The sequence below is a fragment of the Podarcis melisellensis genome, assembly GCF_964234715.1.
Source record: "Podarcis melisellensis genome assembly, chromosome: 12".
Classification (NCBI taxonomy): domain Eukaryota; kingdom Metazoa; phylum Chordata; class Lepidosauria; order Squamata; family Lacertidae; genus Podarcis; species Podarcis melisellensis.
In genome coordinates, this window is record NC_138544.1 from 30,766,925 (window position 1) to 30,785,570 (window position 18,646).

At 43.0% G+C, this 18,646-nt stretch overlaps 1 protein-coding gene across 9 annotated transcripts in view; it reads right to left on the bottom strand.

Annotated features, from left to right (window-relative positions):
• The window catches only part of PHF14 (PHD finger protein 14), a 136,600-nt gene extending 131,765 nt beyond the window's left edge, over positions 1 to 4,835 (bottom strand). For 5 of the 9 annotated variants that reach the window (XM_081882814.1, XM_081882811.1, XM_081882808.1 and 2 more), the window contains exons 1-2: positions 4,606 to 4,790; positions 4,109 to 4,219 (exon numbers count right to left, since the gene is read on the bottom strand). In XM_081882814.1, coding sequence (XP_081738940.1) covers positions 4,109 to 4,219; position 4,606 — 112 coding nt within the window. In that variant the 5' untranslated portion in view covers positions 4,607 to 4,790. Of the gene's footprint in view, positions 1 to 4,108; positions 4,220 to 4,605 lie in introns of all 9 variants that reach the window. The other 4 variants (XM_081882810.1, XM_081882815.1, XM_081882809.1 and 1 more) reach the window with 3 other exon arrangements.
• Positions 4,836 to 18,646: the final 13,811 nt, after the last annotated feature.

Below are 18,646 nucleotides of genomic sequence, written 5' to 3' on the forward strand. Positions count from 1 at the left end.
TGTGCTATGCTAGCATTAAAAGCAAAGCAAAGCAAAACAAAACACTTCAGCTAGAGCAGCTGGCTTACTGCCCCCAGGAGACAGTGGGATTACTTAGGGGTCTTCATGGGGGGCTGGAGGTGTAAATGACTATGAGACTTTGAAAAGCAGGAATCACTGGATTAAGTTCATCAATTTTGTTGAAATAATTACACTAAATAATTTTAATTGCATTTTGAATAACAGTGGAGTTAACTATTATTGTTTTGAATTTTATTGTGCTACAGTATTATCTTCCTTAGTGGTACGTGCAAATCACTATTCTGAATGATGCCTTTTATAGGGTAGGTTATGGGGTACTGGGGATGTGTTTATGAAACCAGGGTGCTAACCCTAAAGTTTGAGAACCACTGAGCTGGAAAAAGTGTGTTTTGTTTGAACTGAGCTCAGCAGACTAAACATTCTGGCAGCAAGCTATGATATGAAGTCATGGTTTGTTGCTGGCTTACTATAGTTTGGCATATGTATGAGTCCAACAATATTGCTTAACAACAGTTTGTTTGGTGAGTGTCTTGGATGGTACATAGTCAAGAGCAGCAGGAAAACAACCCAAGCTTTGGAGGAACAAACCATGGCTGTGAGAAAGCCATAGATTGCTGAAAAAACATGGTTAAAACAAACCATGGCTTAGCACTGTAAGGGATAAATCAGAGTTTCAATGGAAGATGGCAAAAGGAGAGAACAAAAAGGGCTTGTAAAATCTTGGGCTTTTCATTTATCACACTTACATCTTGGTTATCTCTAATATTCAAAGGGCCATAATGTACAGTTTCCTCACAATAGTCATATGGAGATGACTTGAGGACAGTAAACAAAGAGTGATTCTGAAAGAGCCAGGAAATCTAATTTAGGGACAACGTCTAAAATAAACTCAGGTAAATCTGTATTGCAAAGTAAACCAGCTGCAAGTATTATTATTTATTGTGATACAAATACTGCTATTTATTGTTATCAGTCTCATTTCAAGACTCCAGTAAAATACAAGGCTTTGTGTCATCAATTATAAGCAAAATTGTGACAAAGCTGTAAGATTCAGCATTTTTCATTCAAAGTTTTGAAGAATTAAAATGTGACTGAACTTCAACATTCTTATGCAACAAAAGCTGCAAACTTTAACATCCATCATCTCTATACACTAACATGACAATTCAATTATTCTCAGACAACTATGGAGACAAAAAGCAAAGCTATATTCCACTCACTTTAGTTAAAATATTGCAAATAAAAATATATAAAAGAGGTACTCAAGGAACTGCATTTAACCAACACAGTATGCAAGCTTGCAAAGTTTAAGAGTTAAGAGACATCAAACTTGAATTATTTCTATACATATTATATAAGGTATTGTATTACAGTCGTACCTTGGATCCCGAACTCCCTTGAACTTGGATGTTTTGGCTCCCGAACATCGCAAACCTAGAAGTGATTGTTCTGGTTTACGAACGTTCTTTTGGAACTCGAACGTCCGATGGGGCTTCCGCGGCTTCTGATTGGCTGCAGGAGCTTCCTGCAGCCAATCAGAAGCAGTGATTTGGTTTTTGAACATTTTGGAAGTCGAACAGACTCCCGGAACAGATTCCGTTCAACTTCCATGGTACAACTGTATATTATAAAATATTATATTATCTGCTTCAGAAAAGTAGATCAAATTGATAGCGACTTGCAAGACCACCTTCCATACTGAAATTCAAAATTCAAATCCACATGTAAATGTGATAATATGGCGTTTATATAATAATTTAGGCATGTGCACATCTTCAAAGAGGTTTTGCTTGATGCTCTGAAACAGTGAATGTAGATGTATACCTATCAAAATGTGAATAATTAAAAACTCTCCAGTGGGTGAGGAAGAAATAAGGACTGCATCTCCCATGGTATGAACTTTGAAGTGGTCCACCTCATCACCACAAACCTGCTTATAAATGCATATTCACATGGTTTTGAAGTGGCAGTGTGGCTGAAGCAGACTTCTCTTCATAAGACATTGCCCCAAGCCAACACCTGGTTGCACAGGCAAAGCTGGTAACAACACGGAGCTATTTAAGTAAGTGCTAATCTGACTGTTCACTTATAACAACCTCAGATCAATTGCTGCAATGGCTTTCAGAGCAAAGATGGTGAATGTCCAGCCTGCAGGCCAAAGTTGGCCTGCCATGGATCTCAATCTGGCCCATGAAGCCATTTTACCCATTTCACCCATACTGCAGCTGATGTCTTATGCAATGTCATGCGTGCAGTACATACTGACGTGGCTTCAAAGGAACAACCAGGAGCTTACAGTGAGTTCCCGATTGCTTTTTTGCTGGAGCAAGGCATGCTAGCTCCACTCATCAACCAATAGGTGGTGAGGTAATGCCTTTCTCTGAGAATGCAATTAAGCACTGGAACCACTTGTAAAGCAATTAAGCTTTAAATAAGTTTTCTGTTTGAACCACCAGAGGTTTTTTTTTTTAAAAAAAATGTCCTTCCTCTATTGTAATTTGTGTGTGTACCTTTGTGTGTGTAGAAGAATGGGTGAAGCATGGGTGAAAAAGCAAAATCTGACATAGTACATGCATAGCCAAAGCTGCCCTTACTTTCAGTGCATAGTTCTGAGACAATGAAAGCGCCACCAAGACTGCATAAAGCTAAGCTAGTCTGCAAGACAGAAGGAATCCTCCTAGATATTCCAAAATGTACATGCAAAAACTCTCCAATTGTTTAACTGGACTTTGTAACTATTCAACCAGAGGTTGATGTGTCGCATCCAACTCTTTGCTGAATTCAGAATGACCAAATATACAGCTCTAGGCCCCATCCCCATCATGGAAGAATCACTGTTTCTTATCCCCAGCAGTAGTCAGTCATTGCACTGATCACAGGACTTCCTGAAGGTTAGCAATGTGTCAATAAGTATATGGGTAGGTTTTGGGCAAGAAAAAACTAAAGATTTTGGGAATCATATAATTGGAAGACTAGAAGAGAGAGTGGAAACTGGCTTGCATGACTGTACTGTTGGAAAGCTGGCTGAAACGGATCTGGGTCTGAATCATCTTGGCTTACAGATACAGGGCGGGGGGCGGGGGAGGAACAGGGCAGCAAACTACTGTGTTCACAGCAGTGGTGGGGAATATGCAGATGTTGTTGGACTCCAATCCACATGGCTAATGATGAGATTATGGGAGTCCAAAAACATCTGGATAGCCAGTTTCACTACCCCAAATAAGGGAGCGGGGATCAAGGTAGAAAATGACACATGGGATACTGCAGTTATGTGGAGGAAAGACTACCTGAAAGAACATGCCAAAGAGCTCAAGATCTCAGGCTGTCCACCTTGCAGCAGGGAAGAGGGGAGGGGCCTAGATCTCTTTATTTATAAATCCCAAACCTCTCCCAACTTTCCAACCCTCAAGACCTTGCTTCCTCATGCTACACTGCTAGTCATTCACCCAGTAAAAAAAAAAAGGCAAAGGACCCCTGGACGGTTAAGTCCAGTCAAAGGTGACTATGGGGTGTAGCTCTCATCTCCCTTTCAGGCCGAGGGAGCCGGCATTTGTCCACAGACAGCTTTCTGGGTCAGGTGGCCAGCATGACTAAACCGCTTCTGGCGCAATGGGACAGCGTGACGGAAACCACAGCGCACTGAAACGCTGTTTACCTTCCCGCCGCAGCAGTACTTATTTATCTACTTGTACTGGCATGCTTTTCAAACTGCTAGGTTGGCAGGAGCTGGGACAAAGCAACAGGAGCTCACCCCATTGCATGGATTAGAACTGCAGACCTTCCCGGCAAGCCCAAGAGGCTCGGTGGTTTAGACCACACCGCCACCCTCATCAATTCACCCAGTATCCCCTCAGCACTTGCTAAGCTCAACTACATTAGAATTTTAACTTCTAAAGCAAAAACAAAACAAAACAAAAACAACTTGTGCTATATATACATAACCGGTGTTCTCATCCTTTCAGCAGATCAGAAGTTAAAACGTAATGGTAGTTTACTTTTACGAGCAATTCAATAAAGCATAACTAATGGAAGAACCCTACAACACAAAACTATGTCAAAACGGGAAAAGCAGAAAAAAGGCGTTTACCTGAAGCATCTCCAACCTTAAAGTCACTGTCATCTGAACTGTCATAATCTAAAACTTCCAGCAGGGAAGCTGCCAAGGGCTTCACCTGCCGCCTCTTCGAGCTGCGATCCACTGTGGGGAGAAAAAGAAAAGGAGAGAGGCATGCATGTTTCTTTTGTGACCAGCTGTTGGGGGGGGGGGGGAGAAAAGAAGAGTAAGGAAAACCATGTGGGGCTTCAGAACTCTTGCACGACGCGGGTTTAAATTTGCAGAGAAAGCTGGGTCGTGGGAATGCAAAGCAGGGCTGGGTCAAGGGCGGGATGGTCTATGCCCACCCCCAGAACAAACTGAAGCCACGGGAGGGTGGGGCGCCCCGCAGCAGCCCCTGGACGAAGCCCGCCGCCGGGCACAGGGCGCCAGCGGCTGAGGGAAAAGCCCCGCTGCCGGCGGCCGCGGGTTCCCAGCGCAGGGAAGCGGGCAGGGAGGAAGCCCTCGCGGGCGCCGGCGCCTTGACTTACTCACTGGAGCCGAGCAGCCGCTCGCGGGCACATGAGGAGGCAGCCCTCAGCCCCGAGCCCGGCAGGCTCCCCTCTAGGCGGCAACCCCGCGCTGGAGAGGGAGAGGCTGCGCGGCGTCCCACAGGCCGCCTCCGTAACCCAGACAATAGGCGAAGCCTCGCCCCGGATGCAGTTCCCCTCCTGCCGAAACCAAAAGCAGGAACCGACCCGCCGCAAAGGAGCAGAGAGCTTCCGCCGCGCATGTGCAGAAAGAGCCGCGCAGGCGCGTTGGAAGGAACGAAGGGCTTGCCCGCGCTATGGTTCCTGGCAAAGGGACGTGGTTTTCCTATTCAGCGCGGCGGAAGCCGGAGGGGATCGCACGGCGAGGGTTGGGGGGTTATTGTGGAGGCGGCCCGGGCCTCTAGCTCTCCCTGCCCTCTTTCTCTAGACTATCGCATTCCATGTTCAATCTTGCCTGTGAATCTTATAGAAGGGACTCCGAGGATCATGCAGTCCTCTCTTTTTTAAACGGCAAAAGTGTATTTGCAGTTTTATTTTTTCAGGCATAACGGGGACAATGCTATATGGGTGTCATCACTTGGAAAGAGCACGAGTATTTTCTCATGTGACGTTTACATTTTGGAGGAACACACGGCCCTCGGCTTACAATATTACATCCGTTGAAAAGGCATCACTCCAGATTTGCACCCGCGAGGTGGAGATTCTGCGCATCTGAATGCACTTCTGTTTCTTATCAATGGAAATGTAATACACACATTGCTCACGTGTCCCAGTGCTGGATTTACATATGGACTAATCAGGTTGCATCCCAGAGCCTTGTAATCTAGTGGGTCCTTAGCCTCTTGCCATTAAAGAAAAAAAAAACAGAGCTTACTATCTAAGCATAGAAAACGATAAACTGGGACTTGGTGATTTTAATGATATAATTGATAAGTTTGCATCCAAAAGAGCTCGAAACTGATATATGAGATTCCCCTATGATTGTTTTGTGTGTATGTCTTCATTAATTCTATATTTTTGTAAACTTATTAAAGGTTATAAGATTATAAACAATATTTTTTATCGATGCTAAAATTTCAGCAACATTCTGCTTTCAATGTTTCTCATGATCAGGTGTTATAAATTTGGTCCTCCCAAGGTCTCCTAGCACAGGGCCTCCTATGGCTTTAATCCAGACCTGCACACACCATGCATTTAAATCACACATAACCCCAAAGAATCCTGGGAACTGTAGTTTACCACTCAGAGCTAAAGCTCCCATCACTCTTGACAAACTAAAGTTCCCAGAATTCCTTGAGGGTTGTTTGATGTGCTTTAAATACTGTATATGGTGTGTGTGATCACTTGGAAGCAATTTGGCCTGCATATTTGTTTATTTCAACAGTTTATACATGTTTATCACTGTAGTATCTGATTGGTGTTCAATACAGTTACAAAAGATAGAACAGAGATAAACATTGTTAAAATTTATCATAGAATCAGAAACATTGAAGATAAAAAGGTATTCACCAAGTACCAAGAGTTCAATTGATGGATATTGCTGTTGTAAAAAAATTAAATGGGGGGGGATGAAATAGATCTCACAAGCCTGGAGCCTGCTCACCCTTGCAAGTAAAGGGGTACCTCGGTTTTTTAACATATTGGAAGTCAAACATTTCGGTTTTCAAACGCCTAAAACCTGGAAGTAAATGCTTCCGTTTTCAAACGTGCCTCAGAAGTTGGATGGCTTCCGCTGAGTTTCTTTTCAATTTTCTCTTTGGAAAATGCAGGCCGCCCTTTGTGCCTCAGTTTTCAAATGTTGCGGAAGCAGGACAGGCTTCCGAAACGGACTGCATTCAAAAACTGAGGTACCACTGTATTTTACCATTTCAATAATATACAAAGCTAATGTTCATTCAAAGCATTTTGTATAGGACATGGAAATACGGTACATATTGCGGGGATAACCCCCCTCCCCATTCCAAATGCCACAGTGCCCTGCATCTGAGTGGTGAAAAAGTGGGTGTGGCCAGAAAGGGAGCTGGACTACTCCACAATCTCTTGAAGATCGATATATACCAGAGTGTACAAACATGCACACACTGCAAACTCACACATGTGCATATATACATAGAGCCCCTTTCCGGTTCCTCAAGATAACAGGGAATGATTTATTTTTTTTTAATATAATTTTTATTAGGTTTATAATATACAAAATTCAAATTCCAAATACATGTTTCCATAAATCTAATGGACTCCCCCCATCTTCCGGACACTGCATTCTCTGTAAAACCAAAACCTCAGCAATTTGTTGACTTATTTTAAACATAATAATATATCTTCCATTTTATCGTGATATCTGGTCTCTAAACATTTCAATCCAAATCCATTAATTTTTAGTTTCAACACAATAAAATTATTTCATTACACCACTTCTGTCTTGTTGTGCCTTATTTACCAATTCAAAGATTTACCGATACTGAAGCTATAATTTCCTAGAGAGAAGCATTTTTTAACATTCATACAACTTATAATGCTTTTTCAAATAGTCCTTAAATTTTTCCCATACTTCCTCCGTTTCTTCTTCTCCTGAGTCTCGAATTCTGCCAGTCATTTCAGCCAGTTCCATATAATCCATCAGCTGCGTCTGCCATTCTTCCAATGTGGGTAGATTTTGTGTCTTCCAGTGCTTTGCCATCAAGATCCTTGCTGCTGTAGTAGCGTACATAAAGAAAGTTCTATCTTTCTTAGCCACCCTCTGGTCTACCATGCCCAGGAGGAAGGCCTCCGGTTTCTTGGGTAAGGTGAGTCTAAGCACCTTTTTTAGTTCATTATGTATCATCTCCCAAAAGGCCTTCACCTTCGGGCAGGTCCACCAGAGGTGTAGAAATGTCCCTTCCTCCTCTTTACATTTCCAACATTTATTGTCAGACAGGTGATATATCTTTGCAAGCTTGACTGGGGTCATGTACCACCGGTATGTCATTTTCATAATATTTTCCTTCAAGGCACTACATGCTGTGAATTTCATTCCGGTGTTCCATAACCTTTCCCAGTCTTCAAACATAATGTTGTGCCCCAAGTCCTGCGCCCACTTTATCATGGAGGATTTAACAATCTCATCCTGTGTATTCCATTTAAGCAGCAAGTTGTACATTCTCGAAATTAACTTAGATTTTGGCTCCAGCAACTCTGTCTCTAGTTTCGATTTTTCCTCCTGGAAACCCACTTTTTTGTCCGCTTTAAAAACTTCCTGGATTTGAGCATAATGCAACCAATCTCGCACCTTGTTTTTTAACTTTTCCATACTCTGCAACCTCCATTTATCTCCAATTTTTTCAATTATTTCCCAATATTTAGGCCAATGGGCCTCCATATTGAGTCTTTTACGTGCTTTGGCCTCCATCGGTGAGAGCCACCTCGGAGTTTTACTCTCCAATAAGTCTTTATATTTTGACCAGACCATAAAAATTGCCCTTCTGACAATATGGTTTTTGAACGATTTATGAACTTTAACCTTGTCGTACCACAAGTATGCATGCCACCCAAAAGCATTATCAAATCCCTCCAGGTCGAGGACATCGGTGTTCTCCAACAAAATCCAATCCTTCAACCAGCAGAGGGCTGCAGATTCATAATATAACTTCAAGTCCGGCAGGGCAAACCCCCCTCTTTCTTTCGCATCTGTTAGTATTTTAAACTTTATTCGGGGCTTTTTGCCCTGCCAGACAAATTTAGACATATCCCTCTGCCATTTTCCAAAACATTCCACCTTATCCACGATCTGGAGGGCCTGAAAAAAAAATAGCATTTTCGGCAAAACATTCATCTTTATAGCAGCTATTCTGCCCAACAAGGAAAGTTTCAGTCTTGACCATGTTTCCAAGTCTCTTTTGATCTCTGACCAACATTTCTCATAATTATCCTTAAACAAATTCAAATTTTTGGAGGTCAGGTGCACCCCTAAGTACTTTACTTTTTTAACCACATTTAGTTCTGTTTCTTTTCTGAACTCCTCTATTTCAGTAGTTGTCAAGTTTTTTGCTAAAACTTTAGTTTTTTGTTTATTCAGCTTGAATCCCGCCACCCGACCAAAGTCAGAAATTAATTCTAACGCTCTTTTAGTACTAGAGGCTGGCTCCTGTAATGTTAATACCAAGTCATCTGCAAAAGCTTTCAGTTTATATTGTTTCTCTCCGACCACAATTCCCTGTGTCAACCGGTCATTTCTAATCATGTTCAATAGCACCTCCAGGACTGAAATAAACAACAGAGGAGATAGAGGGCACCCCTGTCGTGTCCCTTTTTCAATTTTGAACTCCTCTGTCACCACGTTGTTTACTATCAATTTAGCTTTTTGTTCTGAATAAATTGCTTCTATTCCATTTTCAAACCCCCGCCCTACTCCCATCCTTTCCAAATTTTTCTTCATAAACATCCAAGAAATGTTGTCAAAGGCTTTCTCCGCATCAATAAAGATCAACACCGCTCTTGTATTTGAGTTAGTCTGTAAAAATTCCAAAATGTCAATGATGTTTCTTGTGTTATCAAATAAATGTCTGCCAGGGAGAAAGCCTGCTTGGTCCTTATGAATCACTTCATTTAATACTTTCTTAAACCTGCTTGCCAGAATGTCTGCAAAGATTTTGTAATCCACATTTAGGAGTGAGATAGGACGGTAGTTTTTAAGTTGAGTTTTTTCAGTTTCTGATTTTGGTATCAACGTGATGAAAGCTTCTTTCCACGTTTCCGGTGCCTTCCTCCCCTCCATAATCTGGTTACAAACTTCCAACAATGGTTGTATCAATGAATCCTTCAATGCCTTATAATATTTGGAAGTAAGTCCATCAGGTCCCGGAGACTTGCCCAGTTGGAGGTTCTGAATGGCGCATTCAATTTCTTGGATTGTAATATTACAGTTCAGGGTTGCTCTCATTTCCTGGGGTATTTTTTGTAATCCATTAGTTGTGACAAATTGGTCCACCTCCGAGCCTTTTTGTGGCCTTTGTGAATAAAGTTCTTTGAAATATCTCTGGAAACACTTTCTAATTTCCTCGGGTTTCTGAACCATTCTCCCTTCAATCTCTAGATTTGTAACTGTATTAAGTTTTTGTCTCTTTTTCAACTGCCAAGCCAACAACTTCCCACACTTATTAGCAGATTCAAAGGATCTTTGTTTCATTTGTTTAATTTTCCATTCCACCTCTTGATTTATCAGTTTCGAATATTGTGCCTGGAAAAACTTCGCTTCTCTCAATACTTCCTTTGATTTAGGCCTGGATCTCAGTTTTTTCTCTCCTTCTCTTATTTTCTCCAAAATCTTCTCCTTCTTTTCATTCCAGAGCCTTTTTTTAATCGTGTTCTGCTGTATTAGAAACCCTCTCATAACTGCTTTACTTGCGTCCCAGATTGTTCTTTTTTCCACATTTGTCTTTAGGTTTATTTCAAAATAGTCCTTTAAAACTTTTTGGGCCTTCTTAACAATCTCCTGATCTCTTAACAAAGCGTCATTCATTCTCCATCTGAAAGATCCGGTTGTATTTAATCTCAATTCCATTCTCAAAGCGTTGTGGTCGGAGCAGGTTTTTGGGCAGATTTCCACTTTTCTGGTCTTAGGTGCCAGCCCTCTAGTTATCCATATTTGGTCGATTCGCGTCCATGTCATGTGGGCCTCAGAAAAGAAAGTTCCTTCCTTCCCTAGAGGGTTCTTGATCCTCCATATGTCAATCAAATCCAAATTGTCAGTCATTTCGAAAAAGGTTTTTGGTAGTCTGCCGTCTTTCGTTATATTAGCACTTTGCGACTTATCCATATTCACTGAGGCGACTCCGTTCATATCTCCCAACATGATAATGTTGTTGTAATCCAAATAGTCCAGCATAGTCTCATGCAGCTTCTTAAAAAATTCCGATTTTCCATCATTTGGGGCGTATATTCCTAGAATTAAAAACTTTTCTCCTTGTGTCTGAATTTCAATTGCCAAAATTCTACCCTGTTCATCTTTAAATACGAATTTCGGTGACAAGTTCTCCTTTGCATATATCACCACTCCTCTTTTCTTAACTTTGTCCGATGAGATAAATTCTTGGCCTAGCCTTTTGTTAATTAACACTTTTCTGTGGAGTCTTGTCACATGTGTTTCTTGCAGGCAAATAATGTCCAATTGTTCTTTTTTCAAAATATGAAATACTTTTCTCCGTTTTTCTGGAGAATTCCCGCCATTTATGTTCCAACTAAGAAGCTGTAGAGACATCCTGGTCTACTTCTTAAATATCACAGTTGGGTATCTAATTTGTCCTCCGTTCCCGAAGGCTGTGGTGCCGGTCCGCCTCCAGATGGTACGGGTCTTGGTGGTGATCCCGGTGGTGGAGGCCAAGAATCTACAGCTCTCTTTTGGAGGTCCTCCTCGTTGTCGTGTAGGAACTTCTGGTGGTCTTCTGGTGTTTTAATTCTTACCTTCTTTCCTTTATAGGTGAATGATAAACCTTGAGGAAATTCCCACCTGTAAGGGATTGCGTTGTACCTTAACAATTTAGCCAAGTCTGTATATGAAGCTCTAAGGTCCAACAGATATTTAGGAATGTCTCTATAAATTTCTGCCCTTTTGCCTTCAACTTCCAGAGATTTTTTAAAATGTTGGCCTAGTATCTTGTCTCTTTCCTCTCTTGTTCTCAAACAAACCAAACAGTCTCTGGACTTGTCTTTCTTAACCGATCTTCCCAATCTGAAGGCCGTCACAATTTTGAAGTCTTTATCTTCCTCAACCCCCCAAAATTTAGAAAACAACTGTGTCAAAAATTCCTCTAGGTTGCCCTGCTCCAGCTCTGGGACGGCCCTCAGCCTAAGATTACATTCCTTACTTTTCAGTTCCACCATTGACAGGTAGGCTTGCTGTTCTCCTACCTGTCTTTTCAGAGGTCTTACTTCCCCTTTGATCTCCTCCACCTTTTTGCACGCTTGCTCAGCTTTTTGATTGGCTTCCGCAGCTAATTTGTAGTTCTCCGCCGTAGCTCCTTGCAATTTCTCAATAGCCTGAGTATGCTGGGAAACCTGATCTGTTAACTTACTGATAGTAGATGTAGCTCTGTCAATTTTAGATGACTGATCGTCCACCTTCTTATTCAAAAGTGCCAGTTGTTCCAAAATTTGTTTCAAGACTGGATCAGTTCCTCCAGTTGCCATATCTTCTGTTGCAGGCGTTTCAGCTTCTTCCTCCTGCGCCGTCAGCACAGTTGGTACCGAGGATCTGCGTTGATGAGTCAACGTTGTTTGAACAAGCTGCCCAGCTCTCTTATCTTTTTTCTTTTCTTTAGCTTCCTCAGCCAAGGCTTCCTTAGCTTTAGATGCTCTTGTTTTCCCTGGGCCACTCATTCCCCAGCTGCCTCTGTTCAAGGTCAAATAGTCTTTCAATCCATGAGAAAGGCAAGTCCAGAATGTAAACAATTAAACCACAAAAAATCCCAATAAGGTACAGTTCCCAGACCTCTATGCCTCCGCAAATCCACTAGGGGGGGTTTTCAAAATAAAGAAAGTTTCTTTTCCACCATCAAAGTTCCTATTTCAACTTTTATAGTCCCCAAGTTCGAAAAGGAGGCTTTCAGATAGTTCTGTTTCAAAATAGTGCCACAAGGTAGCAGAAAGGTTCCAATATCAGTATTAAAGCGATAGTGTATCCATCAATGCAACAATTTGAACTTAAGAAAAAGTTTCAGCAGCCTGACAGTACTCCTTTGCAACACTGGCAGTCCGATAGCTCGGTTATCCCTTCAATTCCACGTCACTTCACAATAGGAGGAAGATTCCTTAGCGCAGTAAACCAAAAGATTTAATCCTTCAATCTTTTTGATTTCTAAAAGAACACAGTCTGTTGATGCCCCTTCATACTAATTTCAAAGTCTCTTTTGAGCGCTTCAGCCCACATCGGGTTCTTTGCTTTGCTCTGATTAGCAGGACCGGGAGACGGACTTCCTGTTACTCGCCTCCCGTTTTCAGCCGAATTAAATAAATTTGAGTCAATCTTTAGTACCCCTTACTCACGGGTAAATTGCAGCCAATTCCGATGATTTTCAAGAAGAAAGGTCGACGCTCATCAGCAACAGCAGCGCGGCTTCACTTCCGCGAAAAGAGCGATGAACTCACAGCGCCGCTCCCCCTTTCACGTTCCGGAGCCTCTTACGAGGTCCCTTCCTCGTTTCTGGGGGGGCTTCTGGCACCCGCCGAGTCCCACGGCCGCAGGCTCGCTCTGCCTACGGTTTGTCTTAATGGGTCTCCGCTTTGCCGCAGCGGACGACCCTTTTTCGCGGAGCCCCTCTTCACACAGTAAAGAGGACCGCCATTGCCGTTTTGCGCCGCCTCCGGAAGTCTCAACAGGGAATGATTTAAATTGTTTAGCCTGGCACTGTGACCCATTGGTTCACCATTGGTGGCAGCACTGAAGAAAGTGCGTCTCCTGCACTGTGCATCAAAATGTTCCAGAAGCAGGAAAGAGTTCTCCAGTCTTCTTTGATCAGGAAACATAAGAATATACCAGAGCATTCCTTCCTGTTTCTGAAGAGCTCTGGTCCACAATGGCAGTGGGTAAAGCAGAGGTGAGTTGTTCAGCATTGTGGTTGTAGTATGTTGGGTCACTGGTGGTGGGACATGGAAAAAATACTTGATAGGCCAGATCATGCCTGTTGGGTGGAAGTTTATCACCTACATGTATGGTCCTCAACCTAAAACAAATCCATAATTCCACCCTAACACTTATATCAAGGATGGAGAACCTGTGGTCCTCCAGATGTTGTTGAACAATAACTCATAGCATCCAATGTTGGCTGGGGCTGATGGAAATAGGAGTGTACTTAATCTTGATAGAACAGCACTCCGAGTGAGATCTGGGAAATAAAAATGGTGGTCACTAATAGCAGCACTGCTGCCCACCCACTCAAAGAATGGATGTAAAATACACAGCGAGACTTTAATGGCTTGTGAGCTGGGTACTTAAAGTGGGAGGAAAGGGATTTAGGCCCAGCCTTAGCTTAGATCTAGATCCACAATAGGCAAACCATGGTTTAAAGCGACTTGTGCACTTTCATCTTCCTTCTGCTCAGCCTCACGAGCCTACCCCTATTCTCACAATGCAGCAACACAGAGAAGCTCCGTTGTCCATGGTGTGGCAGCCTGTTGAAACACAACAATGACCAAAACAGTCTATAAACAGTTCTACACATTTAGTAGCATAAACTCTGGTTTGCTAACCAATGTCAAACCCTGCCCTGATACCCTGGGTAGGCAGTTCTTCACAAGCCATTGTTGGTAAACTGGCATAGGTAAGCACCAGTGCAGACTGGTGACTTGTTGAGACAATAAAGTTTTGTGAAAAACAAGAAGCCTTTTGCCATCAACTTCAAGGCTGGAAAAACAACAACCCTCTCAAACAAGTAAATAGTCTGAGGGTGTTTTCCCCCTCTCCTGTCGACTTGATTCCACCCCCACCCACTTTTGCTGCAAAACAAAATCTACTTCTCTTTTTTTACAAAGTAACACCTAAGTCCTTTATTAACCCCATTTTTCTTTCAGTGTGCTGGCGTCAGTGATGAGCCCATGCTCAAAGGGACTTTTTGATGTCTTTTGCTGCATGGCGGAAAACGAAGAATCAAAATATGCTGTATTTTCCTTATCACATAATTTTCACCTCAATCTAGGCTCTGCTGATCAAATAAAGGAAGATAAGAATTTCTATCTCTGAAGTCTTATCACAGCTATATTACACACAATCATACAATGTGATTTTTACAGGCATATTGTATGTATGCTTCAAAGGAGGGAGACAGGCCTCAGTGCTCACATCAAAACATCTCATTATCCACCCCTCAGAAATGTACTAATGCGGCCTTCCACATTTAAATGGAAATGTCTTTAAGAACAAAGATATTATGCTAAGAAAAAGGAAATATTTCCCCACAGTAATTGGCAGAGCGCACAAAATAGAGAAGGTTCCTAAAGCTGCAATCCAAAATGAAGATTGTAACCCTGGCAATCCCTTTCAGACTTCTGCCTGCCCATGTCCCACCACAGGTTCCTTATCAGCTAAACCATAAAGCTATCAGATCATACAAACGTGCCACCTGCTTTTGTACACATTATTAAATCTAGCCGTACGGCTGAATCGCTTTGGCACACCAAAGCTGTGGTCCTCACACACACATTTATTCATATGTAAATTCCTTTAATTTTCATGGAACTTGCTCATAAACTGCTGAGAGGCACTGTTATTCACAAGAGTCGCTGTGTCTGAAAAAATGTGGAGGGCCATCTGTGTGTTTCGTTAAAGAGTGTCCTCATGAGGGATGCTACTCAAGACTTGAACAGCTATCAAAGTAAAGGGTGAGAGGCACAGGTTGTCTTCACTGCACAGCCACTTCTATGGTAATGGGAATGTTGCGCCAACATGAAGATCTCAGTGGCAGCTTGGGGCACCACTATTTTAGGGTTGTCAACAAAGCATTGTGCGGCTGAAGACGTCTGCCTCAGAACTAGTTGCCACAAACATTGCATCATGCAGTGCACTATCCTTGCATCATGCAATGGAACTGCAAAACATGTCAGACCAGCTTTAGAAGTCCCCCTAAAGAAACAGGCACTTCTCTGTAAGCCCAGATATTTATGCACATAGAACACACAAGATCTTTTATGTTAGGTGGATACCTCCATCTAACATATACAAGGGCAGTAGCCTCTCCTGCATGGAACTAAAAAGCAGAATTCACTGCAATAGTCAGACTACAGCTTACAAAAGTATTGTTATGAGTTGTTGTTGTTTAGTCTTTGTGACCCCATGGACCAGAGCACGCCAGGCACTCCTGTCTTCCACTGCCTCCCGCAGTTTAGTCAAACTCATGCTGGTAGCTTCGAGAACACTATCCAACCATCTCGTCCTCTGTCTTCCCCTTCTCCTTGTGCCCTCCATCTTTCCCAACATCAGGGTCTTTTCCAGGGAGTCTTCTCTTCTCATGAGGTGGCCAAAGTATTGGAGTCTCAGCTTCAGGATCTGTCCTTCTAGTGAGCACTCAGGGCTGATTTCCTTAAGAATGGATAGGTTTGATCTTCTTGCAGTCCATGGGACTCTCAAGAGTTATGAGTTGGTGGGTGCTAAATTCCTGGGTCTAGTAGGAGTTATAATTTAATCAGTGCTCGGAGTGTTAAAACCAGTAAGTAGCCGACCCTGGTGAAATTTAGACACATATAAAAACCACTCTTAAAATGCTTTTTAAAAAAGCGTTTTAAAAAAGCACATTGAATTTTCTATTAGGCTCACCATCACCATCTAGTGTCACATTGTATATTGCACTTAAAACACACTTGAAATATTTTATTTCCAGCTGTTTACTGAGTCCCCTATGTATTAGACTCACGTGCATTAGGTCAGACCCATGTCTATTAAGCTGTGTGCTAGACAATGCTAATCCTCTGGATTTGGCATGCGTAAAGGGCTAACTAAGCCAGGCTGGCCTCCTGTGTGAGGTGATAGCCTGGGGATGGGCCATTAGGAGGACACAAAGCATTTAAAGGAAATCTGTGCGAGACAGCAAAATGAGTGGGGCCTTTCATTCCACAGATACAGAGATGTGAGTTAGAAGCTTGGGGAGGAATTATGTGATGGGGAAGTAGAAAGGCAGAAGGCAGAAGGCAGGGCACAATGGCCTTCCATCAATCCGAGAGTGCTTGATTTCCCCACTGTAATAACTTCTTATCTGAATTTAGCTTCAGCCTATTAACCCTATCTCCCTTTGCTACTGCACTTCCAGGTGTTTATTTACGTTAGACTATGGAAAGTGGGGAGTCTCAGTTAACCACTCAGGATTTGAATTACGGAAAGCACTTCAGATACAAAAGTAGTAAATACTGTAGCATATATGCCATGCTTAGGAATATAAATGACCTACTGTATCTGTCTTAGGTGCCATCTGGTTTTGCAGAAATACTGAAAGGAAGAGTATTCAGACAGCCAAATTTAGCCTTCATGTCCACAAAGGTGGTTTTTCTGATGGCACATTAGGTTCAAAATATTTCTGACACAATTAGGGCTAGTGAAGGGCAGTTACGGTGGATTATATACGGTATACAATATTGCATAGAGTGGGAGTCTTGTTTGTAGGTGTCAGGGGTTCAGGAGCAGAGGCACAGGAGAAAGAGGAAGCGGAGAGCAAAGGGGAACAATCCGAGGGCAGCGTAGGTGAGGATGACAGTGGGGCAAGAGATTCCATGAGCCTGTCCAGTGATTCGGAAGATTCCCAGAAGGGGGCACCGATAGCCAGAGCAAGGGGGGTCCCGGGAGGGACGCACCAGAAGCAAGGGACCAGCGGTGCCTCCCAAAGCAGCAGCTGGAGATCGGGACCAGTTTCCCCACCAGAGCGTAGCGGGGGGGAAGAGTCCCATGTGTCAGGACCGGCTTCCCCTCCAGGGGAAAGAGAAGATGAGTCAGGGCTGACCACGCCCCTATCGCTGAGTGAGGGAACAGAGGGAAAGTCAGATCCAGCTAGCCCCCCTGAAGGGGGAAGCAGTGACAGGAGCAGTGTAACGGTCAGGAGGAAGGTTGCCGGTTGGGCGCGCGCGCCAAGTTCAAATGCACAGGCGCGCGGGACAGCTGGGAGCGCGGATTGGGAGCCAGGTCCTAAAGCACGCCGGAGGCAGGGGGAAGAATCCGGGGACTCTTCAGCACCAGAAGAGTCCAGAAAGGGCAACACCCCAGCGGGCAGACGGAACCAGAGGAGAAAGGAGCAAAGGAGGAGGTGGAGCAAGGCTAGGGTCTTGAACTGGTGTCTGGGGGGAGGAGATTCAGACGGAACTTCAGCGGTCTAGGGTTGAGACGTAGAGCTGCGCACCGCGGCTTTGGAATCGAAACTGAACCTTAATAAAGACTTTTGTATATAACAAGAACTGGCGTTGGTCCTCTGTGAGCTGGGACCTTGGGCAGCTCTGACAGTAGGTTAAATTGGTTTGGACCATGTGACCTCTTTGAAAAAGATGACTGCCTACTGAAAACGCATCCATTGTGGGAGAAAATTCCAGTCTGTATTATTCTAAGCACTGGCTCTTTTAAAATTATATACATGTGCAAAAGTGGAGTGGGATATGTGGGAACACCACAAAAATATTGCATTGGATTTCAAATCAGAATATATTTATATATTTTTCTTCAGTCTACTATCCCATTAACTCTTCTAAAGCTTTTCTGTGATTGGGTAAACACAATTGAACCCTAGTTACGCCTACTGACTCCAGGCTCTTCCTGCAAAATTGCTTTGAAATCTTGTAAAGCTGAAGGATCAGAGAGCCTTTCTTTGCACTTAATATTGGAGCAATTTTGTCGAATTCCAGTGGTGTGTTTTGCAGAAGAATTGTAAAATTGACGACCTATTTAGAGCTTCTAGGAACTTAACAATCTCCACAACCCATCTCTGAAAATATTTTATTGTGTTTCACTTTTTCTAGTCCAAGACTTTGGGTTCCAGAGATACTGAATCTATTTACAAGAGTTGTAGCATATGATGGGTCACTTGGTCGCAATCTTCCCCACTGTGGTAAGATGCATTGCATTTCTGCTTCAATTACAGCAATTCTTTCTAAATTAGCAAGGGCAAATATTATGTAAATTTGTGTTCTGTCTTAATTTTTGGTGAGGTATTTCCTCTTCTTTGGTGTCAAATTGCCACCCTATCCCTGCTCTATCTTGGAATGTGTGCAGAGGAGGGTGATCAAAGCGATAAAGGGTTTGGAAACCAAACATTATGAGGAATGGTTGAGGGAGTTGGAGCCTGGGGAAGAGAAGACCAAGAGGTGATAAGATAGCCATCTTCAAATTTCTGAAGGGCTGTCACATGCAAGGTGGAGCAAGCTTGTTTTCCGCTGCTCTGGAGAATAGGACCTGAGCCAGTGGATTCAAATTACAAGAAAAGAAATTCCAACTAAACATTACAAGGAGCTTTCTGATGTTAAGAGCTGTTGAGTGGTGTGGAGTAGACTACATCTGAATATGCTGGGCTCTCCATCACTGGAGGTTTTTAAACAGAGGTTGGAT